The sequence below is a fragment of the Culex quinquefasciatus genome, chromosome 1 (genome assembly GCF_015732765.1).
Source record: "Culex quinquefasciatus strain JHB chromosome 1, VPISU_Cqui_1.0_pri_paternal, whole genome shotgun sequence".
NCBI lineage: Eukaryota > Metazoa > Arthropoda > Insecta > Diptera > Culicidae > Culex > Culex quinquefasciatus.
The window spans coordinates 82,253,653-82,267,361 of record NC_051861.1 but is presented as its reverse complement, the minus strand read 5'-3'; the positions used below and the strand labels follow the sequence as shown (position 1 = coordinate 82,267,361).

Sequence of the window (13,709 nt, the reverse complement as noted above, 5' to 3'; positions counted from 1 at the left end):
TAACAATTCTGTTCTTTAAATACTTCTTCGTAGTTAGTTATGGCCTTATCACTCCGTTATAGAACGTACCTTGTGTCATTGAAGCAGTAACTGAACTGCTACGAACATTTCCGAGACAACTTATTTTATTTCTATGAGGTTATCAGTTACATTTGCCATATCTTCATGTACAACTAAAAATTCATTGGATTGTATCGTCATATACGCTAAACACCTACCACAACCATCATCCATTCATCCATCCATCCGTCCTTCACGGTCTGAAGCTCCCTTGCCATCCCCTCAACCCTTCCCCTCCTTTACCAGCCAACCACCGACGCATGTCTCGACGCTCAACGACGCCGGCACGTCTAGCCGGGAGATCGCGCGCTCTTATCGGACGTCGCGACGCCACCGCGATCATCATCCCATCATTGCTGCTGGTTGTTGAGGGAAGTGTTGCCAGTCACTTGCCGCGGCAAATCTACAAGGACTCTCTCCTTCCTTCGAGCTGCCACCTTCACGCAAATTGTTTTAATGGGTGAGACGTTAGATGATGATGAGCGCCGATCAACACGGCCGTCGAAAAATAGGTTGCAGGTCGTTGGGCTGGAGCTGGCTGGCAGGCTGACGCGTCGGTGAAGTTCCACGAACACACGTGCTGAATGCTGTACTTCCGAAGCATGCTGCTGCTTCTGCTGGTGAGATTAACCCTGCGTTTGATGTTGTGATGGAATTTAAAAGGAAGGAAGTATTTTAGTATTTTAGTATTTTAGTATTTTAGTATTTTAGTATTTTAGTATTTTAGTATTTTAGTATTTTAGTATTTTAGTATTTTAGTATTTTATTATTTTAGTATTTTAGTATTTTAGTATTTTAGTATTTTAGTATTTTAGTATTTTAGTATTTTAGTATTTTAGTATTTTAGTATTTTAGTATTTTAGTATTTTAGTATTTTAGTATTTTAGTATTTTAGTATTTTAGTATTTTAGTATTTTATATTTTAGTATTTTAGTATTTTAGTATTTTAGTATTTTAGTATTTTAGTATTTTAGTATTTTAGTATTTTAGTATTTTAGTATTTTAGTATTTTAGTATTTTAGTATTTTAGTAGTATTTTAGTATCGAAAAAAAATCTGAACGTGGAATTCAAGAGGATAGTTTATTATTAAAATATTTTAATATTTTGTACTTTTGCACTCTCGTTTATTTTGTTTATTGTTGTTATTATTTTTTGTATTTTATATTTTTGTGTGTGTTTATTTTCAAATGTTTGTTTATTTTTATTTGTATTTTAGAGTTTTTTTTTCATATATTTGCTTTTTCATATTTTTGTCTTTTAATTTATATATTGGTGTTTTAGTGTCTTGTATTGGTTTTTTATATGTGCTTAAATTGGATCCAATGAATGTAAAAACATAATTCAAAACTACTTGAAGTTTTGGAGCTTTGGCTAGAGCTTTGGTGTCCGCAGAAGAGTTGTTGCAAATCGACATGAGCAACTTTTGGTTTGGTTCAAAATTAGGGTGGTTCACGATTAGAAGATGATTTTGGAAATCTATCTTTTTAAAAATATTTTTGGGAAGTTTTTTGACTTCTGAAAAATTGTTGAGCTTGCAAATCCAAGCAACTTTGTCGAACGCACCAACATTTTGTCTCGCAATCAATCACTGTCAATTTAAGGTAAAAAAAATGCAAATTAAAACTCAAATATCTCGAAAAGCGTAAACCAAAGCAAAGCAAAGTGTCAAAAAATTGAGCTTTGGTCATATTTTGGGTTTTTATGAAAATTTTACATTGAAACCCAAAATATGGGAGCGTTCTTTTATTACGTAACGCAGTTAGGGGGGGAGGGGGTGTCGGTGTCTGTTACGAAATGTTACGAAAATTGGGGGAGGGGGGGTGTGCTGAGAAATTCTGTTACGTAACGCAAAATTTTCATATAAGCACTCATAAAAATTTGCAAAAAGACCTTGCGTTACGCGTTACAGGGGGTTGGGGAAGGCTTATCTGTTACAATTTGTTACAAAGGGGGAGGGGGTCAAAAATCCCAAATTTTGCGTTACGTAATAAAAGAACGCTCCCTATGACCAAATATCGATATTTTGACAATTGGGTCAATTCTGTGGCCATATTCGGATTTAGCGGAAAAAATCAGATTAAAAAACATACAGTCGGACAATTTTCGAATTTCGTTAGGATGGTCAATGTTTGATCTTTAAAAGGCATTGGAAAGAAGAACTCTTAAAATTTTAGAAAATTTATGGGTTGGAAGTTTTACTTGTTTTATGTGACTATGCCAATGTTTTTAAAAATGTATTTTTTAGAGGTCATCTATGGCTGTTATTTCCTATATTTTAAGTAAAAAGAAATATGCAGTATTTTTTCTAGTGTCCGAGACTATGCCTCTACGCATTTTTTTAAACAATTTAAATCATAATGGTGCCATTTTATAGCAGAAAATGTGAAAAACAAGCAAAAAATTGAAAAAGTGACTGTCAAAACATGAAAAGCAGAAAGGCAAAATGTAATGTTAGGAGGTGGTAGAACATGCCAAATACTATCAAAAACAAAAATAAACTAAACAAGAAATATGCAAATTAAAATACTAAAAATGAAACAAGAAAATCCTAAAACAAGAGAAGTAAAGTTGTTTGTAGAACAAAAGTTACTCAAAATGACCTCCTAAACACGGGAAAAATTAAAATTTTCGAAAAAACATTGGGAGGTAGAGGGTTAATACGTTCAAAAAACTGATTTGTCAAGGTTTGCTCAAGTGCTTTCTTGAAAATTGGTCGTAAGGTGTAGAATGCGAGATAAAATTTTGGTGTCTTCGACAAAATTGCTTGGATTGGCTGAGAGGACAGAGGCATCGTAGTAAAAACTATTTGAAAACATTCGGTTTAGTGAATTGAAAATATTTAATTTATGAAAAAAATAAATAAATAAAAGAAATCACGGTTATTTTTTTCAATTCAAATTAATTGGAATAATTTCTTTTGGATGAAAATTGCCTGCTTTAACTCTGTTGCCAGAGGGTTAACTATATCCCGCGCGCGATTAGGATTCTATATAAAACGAACGCGCGGCTTAATCGTTAAGCTTTTTATCACTGCTAAAGTGGCGCCGAGAACAAGTCGGCTTCGTCAGCCAGCACGTGGTGGTTTCGTTTTATTTTTCAGTTTCAACTGCTAAGTTTAGAGGAAGCAACTATCGCTCCCGAAAAAAAGAGGCCACCATAAATGTGTTTTAAACGCCCACACCAAAGCAAAAACGCGACTTAAAAATACCCTAAAAAGTGATGTGAAAAAGCTTGTAAATGTGATAAAACGAGTTTCAAAGTTGAAATTGTTTGGGGATTTCCAACTAGTTTCGCGTCAGTTTCAGTCAAAGGGTTCAGCTCAGAATGGACACTTGGTGGGAATTGGTGGTTCTGTTGGCTGTGGTTTTGAACAATTTGGTGGAAGTTGTTAAATGTGCTAACAACGATAGTGATAGTGATAGTGCGAATAGTGTCAGTTATCGACTCCCAAGGGAGGTTATCCCAAAGCATTACGATCTGTTGGTGAATACTTATTTGGGTGATGACGCTGAAGGATTTCGGTTTGACGGTGCGGTTAATATAATCGTGAGTACCTAGTTTAAAAGCTTATTTAAAATGATTTTGAATAAAAAAAAAAATCTGAAATTGTGGTGGAGTAAAAATAGTGGTTTATGAAAAAACAATTCTGACATAGAACATGTCTAGAGCGTCCAATTTCCCGTCCCGGGAAAAAAATTCCCGGGAATTCCCGGGATTTCCCGGAAAAAAATATTTCCCGTTTCCCGGGAAATTTGTAAATTTCCCGGGAATTCCCGGAATACAAACGGAAGTATACGTTTTCCTACCTTTTTGGCACCAATGTTTTGAAATCATACAAAAAGTAATAATTAGAGAATCTTATTTGATTTTATTCATTTCATTTTAATGTTCATATTGAACTATGTCTGTAAATTTCATGTCAAGGTTTAATTCGGATAATATTTGTTCCTGAAGCATTCACAACTAGGAATATTATTTGGTTATATGTTGGGCAACAAAAATTACGCTAATATTACCTATTTTCTTTTCGACAACCATTTTTTTTGTTTTTGTTATATCATTTGAAAATATCCTTTTTCCATTTTTGTTTCCCTTGACCAAATTGGATGAAAATTGAATTGATATAATTACATTTTTCAAAAAGAGTTGTTCGAGAAGAATTTGTTTAAAAGTATTCAAGAAATAACTGTTAAATTTTAATATGAATAAATATTGTTAATTTCAACCACTTTTACACAATGAAAATTATTTTAATCTAATTCATTTCTAGGGACATATAATCATATAACTAAAATCATACCATAAATGGAACCATGAAAAATCTAATGAAGTTTACCCAAAGAATGCAACCATATTTCAAAAACTCGCTTCAAATTTTGTAAAACTGTGAGTTTGGTTTCATGAAACAGTGTTTCAAGTAAAATAGCGCTAGAAATTAGATTTTTTAGGCAAATTTAATGATTATCTATTTATTCACAAGTTGAAAATACTTGTTCTGAAATAAGTAATTTGCCACAAAAAAACATTATTTCTACATGATATTTTTTTCGTTTCAATGTTATGGTCACTGAGACAAATTTAAAAGCAATTTTATTTTTGTGGGGCATAGATTTTCACTGTCCAAACACTTTGATAAAAAAAAATACTTTTCAACAAAAAATACTAATATTTTTTTTTGATTTGGTATGATTTCAAAGACAGCATAAAAAATAAGCAAACTTATAATATTTTCTCTAAGTTGCATGATTTTTTACAAGCATTCAAGCCATTCATTGAACTTCACACTGATTTTGGACATTAAAGTTGTCGTTCTAAACAATTCTGTTGCAACACATTAATCAGAAACTGGATCAGAATAATTTTCGTCAAATTTCAAATTTCCCGGGAATTCCCGGGATTTCCCGGGAAATTTGTTGAAAATTTCCCGTTTCCCGGGAATTTTGTAACCCCCGGGAAATTTGACGCTCTAAACATGTCTTTGATTATAACCTAGTAAAGCAGAGGTAGGTTATAATGGGTCCTACACCCAAAGGAAAAATATATATAAAAATCCGCAACTGTGGATTTGCTGCAGAAAATGTTACATTTTCTAAAAGTTTTTGCAGCAAGCTCATAGCTCATTTTTGCCCGCGTCAGCGATCTGTAGTTCTCACCAACACAAATAATGATGGCGCGTCCCCGAGCAACACTCCAGAGAGAAGATTATGTTGGTGCTCTGTCCCTCTCAATTCATCAAGCGTCTATGGCGCAGAGGTAGCGTGCTGGATAGCGTGGTTCACGTTTCTATGAAAAAGACAAAAGTTGTTATTTTGTCTTGCATCAACCGGAATTTCGTTCTTTTATGTCCCCAGAAGCACTCCTGAAAATTTGAGCCCATTTAGGTCTAGGAGCTCAGTTTTGATTTGAAATTTATGGGATTTTGATTTATTTTCCATGGGAAACTATCTTTTTACATTAGGATTTTTTTATAAATCGATGAATGACTTGATTCTTATAGTAGAGAGGTTTTGATCTGGGGAACAACTTTGTAGAACATACCAACATGCTAGGAAGTGACCCTTTAAAGATACAGATACTTTTAGATGGTGGCTTTTGAAGGGGCCAGCCACCATCTAAAAGTATCTGTATCTTTAAAGGGTCACTTCCTAGCTTGTTGGTATGTTCTACAAAGTTGTTCCCCAGTTCAAAACCTATCTCCTACTATAAGAATAAAGTCATTTCATCGATTTATAAAAAAAAATCCTAATGCAATGTATAAAAAGATAGTTTCCCATGGAAAATAAATCAAAATCCCATATAAATTTCAAATTAAAACTGGAGCTCCTAGACCTTACCAAATGGGCTCAAATTTTCAGGAGTGCTTCTGGGGACATAAAAGAACGAAATTCCGGTTGATGCAAGACAAAATAACAACTTTTGTCTTTTTCATAGAAACGTGAACCACGCTAGTGCTGGACCAATAACCAAGAAGTTGTTGGTTCATTTTTCGTTCAAATTATTTTTTTTCTCCAATACAATCAATCAGCCGTCGGTAATGTCGATAATTGTCGGTAACGGGCAAAAATGTCATACCCCTATATCGCAAAAAATGCATGAGGACAGATTTCATGCAGATTCTGATATACTTTCATGCCGCCATGCATCACAATCATGCGACTGCCAGTTAGGTGTAGGGTGGTCCATATCCGGACTTCCTCGGGGCTACCCCTGAAATAAAAGATTGGCCCATCTCTCGGCTAAATTCCACATTTGAGCTCATTCTGACCACGGGAACCCCTCCCTCTAATCATTTGAAGTTTGAATGGTAAAAACCGTCAACATGTATGGAGAAAAGCAACTGTTTTAATTTTTTACTTGTGGAAGGCGCCTTAGTTATCCATTTCCATATCCATTTTTTTCTCAGATGTAGAACCTTCACTAAATTATTATCATTTAAAACATACTTGCTTCTAGGTAGCCCCTTAGAGCCAGCCGCGTAAAAATGGTCAGTTTTGGGCGCTAATAACGCTAATAACATACATTTTGACGATTTTTCCCTAACAAACTTCAAGCTATTAGAGGGAGGGGTGGCCGTGGTCAGAATGAGCTCAAAGCCCGGATTTGGACCACCCTAATGGGTCCATTTTGTAAATATTGTATCTTCTTTAAGAAATTCTATGGACCATTTTGAAGGTATTTTATCAAATTTTGGATAAAAAGTCACCTCCTTATGGAGATTCCAATTGCTGCAAGAAGAAAAAAGAGTTCCCAAAATCGTGAACAAGCGTTCATGAAAAAAAAAAAACGATCTTGAAAAACGTACCATGGCATTTGAACATTTTTTTTGTGGTTCCCATTTTCATGAACGCTTGTTCACGATTTTGGGAACTCGTTTTTCTCCGTGTGGATGACTTAATTAAATCATCATGATGAAATCTCCCCATTTCCAGGTTCAATCAACTGGCACATCCAATCGCATCACCCTGCACTCGAAGGACCTCGTGATTGACGAGGGCAACGTGTCAGTAACCGACCTGACCACCAACCTACCTCTCCCAATTTCTTCAATCGAGTACGATTTACTAAATGATTTCTTGATCATACAAACCAGTCAACAATTGCTTCCAGAATCCCGCTACAATGTTCACATTCCTTTTGAAGCCGAACTGAAAAAAGATGTCGTCGGGTACTACCGGAGCAGCTACCAGGACTCGGAGAGCCAAGAAAGAGTGTAGGCTCCAAATGCTCCACACTGTGTACACAAAGTTGTAACCATTTATCCTTCCAGATGGCTCTCGATAACCCAATTTCAAGCGATCCACGCCCGCCGGGCATTCCCGTGCTTTGACGAGCCGGAACTCAAGGCCACGTTCAACATATCGTTGGGTCACCACAGCCGCTACAACGCCCTGTCCAACATGCCAATTCTGGGTAGTGAGACGATTCTGGACGGTCGACCAAACTGGACCGTTGATCACTTCGAGCGCAGTGTCCTGATGGCTACTTATTTGGTATCTTACTCCATCAACGACTACTTGTTCGCCGAAGCAGTTGGGAGCAATACGAGCAATGGAGTTCAGGTGCGATCGTGGAGTCGTAAGAAGGCCGTCGGGAATCTGGGCTATGCCAACGAGATCGCGCTGAAGTTGATCGACCTGTACGAAGGAGCGTTCGACCTGCGGTTCCCGCTGCCCAAATTGGACTTTATATCGATTCCGGACATGTTGTTTGCCGCCATGGAAAATTGGGGCCTGGTAACGTTCACGGAAGCTGGGTTGGAGTTCTCAAGGAGGGAGTCGACGTTGGACGATCAGCACTTTGTGGCGTCGGTGGTGGCGCATGAGATCGCGCACATGTGGTTCGGCAATCTGGTTACGATGCGGTGGTGGACAGATCTGTGGCTGAACGAGGGATTTGCACGGTACACGGAGTTCAAGGCGGTCGAGTATCTTCATCCGGAAATGAGATCGCTGCAGGAGATTGTGATCGAGGATGTTTTGGAGATTTTCAAGTTTGACGCGTTGAACAGTAGTCATCGGGTGTCGATCGAGATTGGCAATCCGGAGGAGATTCCCCAGCTGTTTGATTCGATTTCTTACAAGAAGGGATCGGCGATCGTGCGGATGATCAATCTGTTTCTTGGAGAGGAGGTTTACAACGGAGGAGTTTCCCGGTATCTAAAGCGGTTCCAGTTTAGTAATGCCGAGCAGGATGATTTGTGGCAAGCGCTGACGGAGGAAGCTCAGGAGGATGGAAGGTTTCCTGATGGGTTTGACGTTAAAGCGGTTATGGACACCTGGACGCTTCAAACCGGTTATCCGGTGGTGTACGTCGAAAGAGACTACCAAAGGGGTACGATGACGTTCCGTCAGATGAGGTTCATATACGACGAGACCATCGACGACCCGGCTTGTTGGTGGATACCACTCACAGTTTCCACTTCCCTGAATCCGGACTTTAACCAGACACAACCCCAGCTATGGCTGGGTTGCACTCCGCAGTCAACCCCGATTGTGACAAACCTTCCCTGCAACACCGAATGGGTCATGATCAACAACCAAATGGCCGGCTTGTACAAAGTTCAATACGATTACAACAACTACCGTCTGATAGCACGATATCTCAACACTCCAAACTTCCGCAAGATCAACGCGATCAACAGGGCCCAACTTATCGACGACGCTCTGGACTTCTCCTGGGCAGGTCTGCAGGACTACTCAATAGCGTTCTCGATCCTCGACTACCTCCCCACCGAGACGGAGTACATCCCCTGGAAGGCAGCCCTCACGAACCTCAACTCCCTCGATCGCGTCCTGTCCACTACGGATCACTACGACCTCTTCCTTGCATACGTAACCCGTCTTCTTCTCCCGCTCTACAACCGTCTGAACATCTTCCACAACTCCTCAATCCCGTCCTCGCTGGGCCAAACCCGGCTGACCAAACTGACCGCCGACTGGGCCTGCTCGATGGACTTCTCCGACTGCGTCCAAAACTCGCTCCAACTGTTCACGACCTGGATCACCAGCTCATCGAACCCCATCCCGCCGGAGCTTCGTACCACCGTGTACTGTACCGCGATCCGCGAGGGAACCCTCCGGGAGTGGGACTTTTTGTGGGAACGGTACCGCGATCCGGTCACCGGCAGTGCGGAACGGACGGCCATTGCCGAGGGCTTGGCCTGTACGGAGGATCCGGAGCTGATGGACAGGCTGCTTCGCTGGTCCGTTGATTTGAGCTCCGAACTAAGGTTGGAGGATACAACGGTGGTGTTTGAGGCGATCGCGGATCAAGTGGGGGGAACGGCGATGGCGAAACAGTTTTTGTACGACAACATTGACAAGATGGCGGATTAGTGAGTATTCTCTGATTGACTTTAAATGTCGTTAATTACTTGAACCCCTTTTCAGCGTCAACCCGGAAACGTTCGAGTCACGGCTCGCCAGCCACGTGAAGGTGCTGGCCCGGAAGATTACCGCTCGGGACGAGCTGGACCAGCTGGAGCGGTTTGTGGCGCGCAAGGGTTCGGTTCTTGCTGGGAACAGTATCGCGATTGGGCAAGCGCTGGAGCTGGCCCGGATCAACATCCAGTGGGTGGAGAATCAATTAGACGGCTTCGTGGCCTATTTGCGGCTGCTCGAGCGGAGCGGGTTCGACGCGAGTCGGATGGAGTGGTTTTGAGGAAATTAAAAGTTTGAAAATTATGACGTTTGTTTTTATTATTTGATCACGGACTTCGACAATTCGACGGTAACATTTCAAAAGGCATCATGTACATGTGACACTTTCTGGGTTATTGTATATTCTGAAAGTACTTCTAATAAGCTACCTCTCCACCAAAAATGAGCAAAAGTTACTTGAGTAAAGTCTGTTTAATCATGATTTTAAATAAAGTAACATAAACAAAATCTCTGCCATCAGCAGTCCCTGTTTATATAGCCCTGTCAACTTGTCAAACAAAAGGCTACATAAACCCTGGGACGGGACGGCTGGATAGAGTCTTCTTTTTGAGTGTCTACGTTTGTATTCTTCTTCTGTTTTTTGCAAGAAAATTCGTGTTCAAAAACAAATATCAAGCAATCTGTGATTCAGATAGCTTGACAATGGAGTACCCGACGCGATTGGTAGTGAGCAATGTATTTCTTATGGAGCGAACTGTCAAACTACCAATCGAATCGGGTATTCCATTAAAATTTTCTTGATGATGTTTTTCAACTCAGTGCTCAAGCATGCGGATGACTTTTTCTTTGGTTGAAATATTGTTTAGTTTTTCCTCGCAGATTTTACGGATACAAATTACTTGAAATGGTTGGCAAATCAAAGATGAGTCAAAAAAAGTTCACTTTTTCAATTTCTAACGTGTTTTTTATATGAAAGATTTTTAATTTTCATTTGGATGTGAAAAATGCAATACGATTTAAATCCGTTTTCTTACTTCAATCTAAAAAAAATCCTAAAATGCCTGCAAGTCATTAAATGCCATTCCAGTTTGACAGCTTGCTCAGAGCAGACGTGTGTCTTTTGAGCGCGTTTTTGACGGTGTTTTTTTTTTAACTTTTGCCGACGGCCATGGCGGCGGCCGCAACGGCGGAGAGTGAGTAGACAGAGCATAGGGCTGAGATGGAACGCGGCCTTGAGGAAAAGTGTGTGGGAGAAACCGGACGGGTTCCAACCCAAAACGCAGGCGGCGACGGGCATGGAGGTGGAAGACTCCGAAGGAGGAGGAGAGGACGGGGGCGAATTTCGTCCTGTGATCAAGGAGATCAACGACGGCAATGGCCAGGAAGTGGAGAAACTGCTCAGCAACAACAAGTTCAGCCCGCTAGCGGAGAAGAGCAACAACAACAACAATGCGAACCCAGCAGCAGAAAAAAACCACCCCCGTGGTACCAGCACCCGGCAAGTCGGCCGGGGAGAAGAAGCAGCCGCCACTGGTGGTGAAAGAAACGAGTTTCGCCCGCCTTGCGAAGGTGATGGCGACATGTGATGTCCAGCCGGAACACAAACTGACGCGGTACGGCACCAAAATTACGTGCTTCTCGAGCGACGACTTCGACACGGTGCAAGCTCACCTGAAGAAGAACAAGGTGCAGTTCTATACGCACGGAAAGCGCAGTGCGAGACCGCACCGGGTAGTAATGCGAGGTCTCCCGAACGCGGAACCGGATTACGTCAAGGAGCTGCTCAAGACGGAACATTAGCTGGACGTCTTGGCAGTACACGCCATCAGGCGGAAGCAGCAGCTTCCCGCCATCGATGAGACGCCTTTCATCGTGCTCTTCCCCAAGGGGCATACCAGTCTGAAGGAGTTGAGTAGCAAGGTAAAGAAAGTGGGACCAGTCGTCGTCCGGTGGGTGGCCTACCGGAACAAAGAACCGCACGTGACCCAGTGCAAGAACTGCTTGCAGTTCGGTCACGGAACCAGTAACTGCCATCTCAAGCCCAGGTGCAGCAGCTGTGGGGGTGCCCACAGCACGGAAAAGTGCAAAGCAGAAGAAACGGAAGCCAAGAAGTGTGTCAACTGCTCTGGATCTCACGAGGCTCTGGATCGCTGCTGTCCCAAACGTGCGCAGTTCATCCAGTCGAGGCAGCAGGCGTCCACGCCGAAGCCGCCAGCATGGAAGAAGGACAAACAGACTCCGGCAGGAGCCACGTTCACCGCGGCGGATTTTCCTCCGCTACCTGGAGCGATGCCGTCCGTTGAACCGGGAAATAAACATCCTCGTCCCGCAGGAAGAAGTCGAGAAGATACTGGCGCCGGCGCCGGTGAAACCCCGAAGGAGCAACAAGGCGAACGGAAGCTGTACAGCGAGTCGGAGCTGTGGTCCATTTACAGAGAATACAGAGGTCGCTTGAGGCAATGCAAGACACCCGAGGAACAGATTGACGTGATCGCACACTTGCTGACACATGGCACGAGAAAATGATAATCTAGATCAGTTCCGGTTTTTTTATTTTTCTTTTATTATTTTTTGTAGGGGAGATTTTTTCTTAGATCTGCTCCTGTCGTTGTCCCGTTACGCAAAGAAAGTAAATAAATCTTTCCCAGTTCCCCAAAGAGGAGCACGTCGAATTCAACGGCAAATTTTACTCAACTTTGAAGAAAGTTTACATTCCATAGGTCGCACGCAATAAGGTGTCAGAATCGAAAGAAATGGCTGGCAAAAATTCAAATTTGTACTACAGTTAAACCTCGTATAAGAGCGCCTCGCATATGCAACTTTGCATATACGAGTCATTCCACCTGATTCGGTTTTGTCGCAAGAGTTGCATATGCGAGGTACAGGGCTTATGGGATTTTGGCTATATGGGAGACATGGGCTATATTTTTATAAAAAACTAACTTAATCCACCTATGTGGTTGGTGCCTTCCTCACTCTTTTCCAACAATGGGCGATATGTGATATGATGGGTTTGGACACAAATTTCGTCTAATTTCGTTAAGTTCCGGAATACAAAAAAAAAACACACATATCACTCAAGGGCTCATAAGTTGCATCATAAGTGGTCATAGCTTGAGGCAGGGTTGCCAGATTTTCAATGTTTTGGACTCGGCCTTTCAATTACCTTACCAACGATGGGTCGGATGATGGATCCGGACATTGTTTGCATACATTTAAGTGAGATCCGGCTACAAAAAAAGTACATAAATATCACTTAAGTGGTCAGAACTCGAGACAGGGTTGCCAGATTATCAATGTTTTAGGCTCGTTGGAAAGGTCTTTTGACTACCTAACCAACGATGGGTCGGATGATGGATCCGGACATTGTTTACATACATTTAAGTGAGATCCGGCTACAAAAAAAGTACATAAATATCACTTAAGTGGTCAGAACTCGAGACAGGGTTGCCAGATCTTCAATAATTTAGGCTCGTTGGAAAGGTCTTTTGACTACCTAACCAATGATGGGTCGGATGATGGATCCGGACATTGTTTACATACATTTAAGTGAGATCCGGCTACAAAAAAAAAGTGCATAAATATCACTTAAGTGGTCAGAACTCGAGACAGGGTTGCCAGATCTTCAATGTTTTATACTCGTTGGAAAGGTCTTTCGATTACCTAACCAACGATGGGTTGGATGATGGATCCGGACATTGTTTACATACATTTAAGCGAGATCCGGCTACAAAAATAGTGCATCAATATCACTTAAGTGGTCAGAACTCGAGACAGGGTTGCCAGATCTTCAATGTTTTAGGCTCGTTGGAAAGGTCTTTCGATTACCCAACCAACGATGGGTCGGATGACGGATCCGGACATTGTTTACATACATTTAAGTGAGATCCGACTACAAAAAAAGTACATAAATATCACTTAAGTGGTCAGAACTCGAGACAGGGTTGCCAGATCTTCAATGTTTTATACTAGTTGGAAAGGTCTTTCGATTACCTAACCAACGATGGGTTGGATGATGGATCCGAACATTGTTTACATACATTTAAGTGAGATCCGGCTACAAAAAAGTACATAAATATCACTAAAGTGGTCAGAACTCGAGACAGGGTTGCCAGATCTTCAATGTTTTAGACTCATTGGAAAGGTCTTTCGATTACCTAACCAACGCTGTGTCGGATGATGGATCCGGACATTGTTTACATACATTTAAGTGAGATCCGGCTACAAAAAAGTACATAAATATCACTAAAGTGGTCAGAACTCGAGAC

General features: G+C 41.2%; 1 protein-coding gene across 1 annotated transcript; it reads left to right on the top strand.

Moving 5' to 3' along the window:
* Window positions 1-3,354: 3,354 nt before the first annotated feature.
* Window positions 3,355-9,721, top strand: LOC119765585 (aminopeptidase N-like). The gene is made up of 4 exons (XM_038249790.1): window positions 3,355-3,607; window positions 6,991-7,271; window positions 7,329-9,395; window positions 9,451-9,721. Exons 1-4 carry the CDS (start codon window positions 3,386-3,388, stop codon window positions 9,719-9,721), a joined length of 2,841 nt encoding a protein of 946 aa, XP_038105718.1. The 5' UTR covers window positions 3,355-3,385.
* The last annotated feature ends 3,988 nt before the right edge of the window (window positions 9,722-13,709 follow it).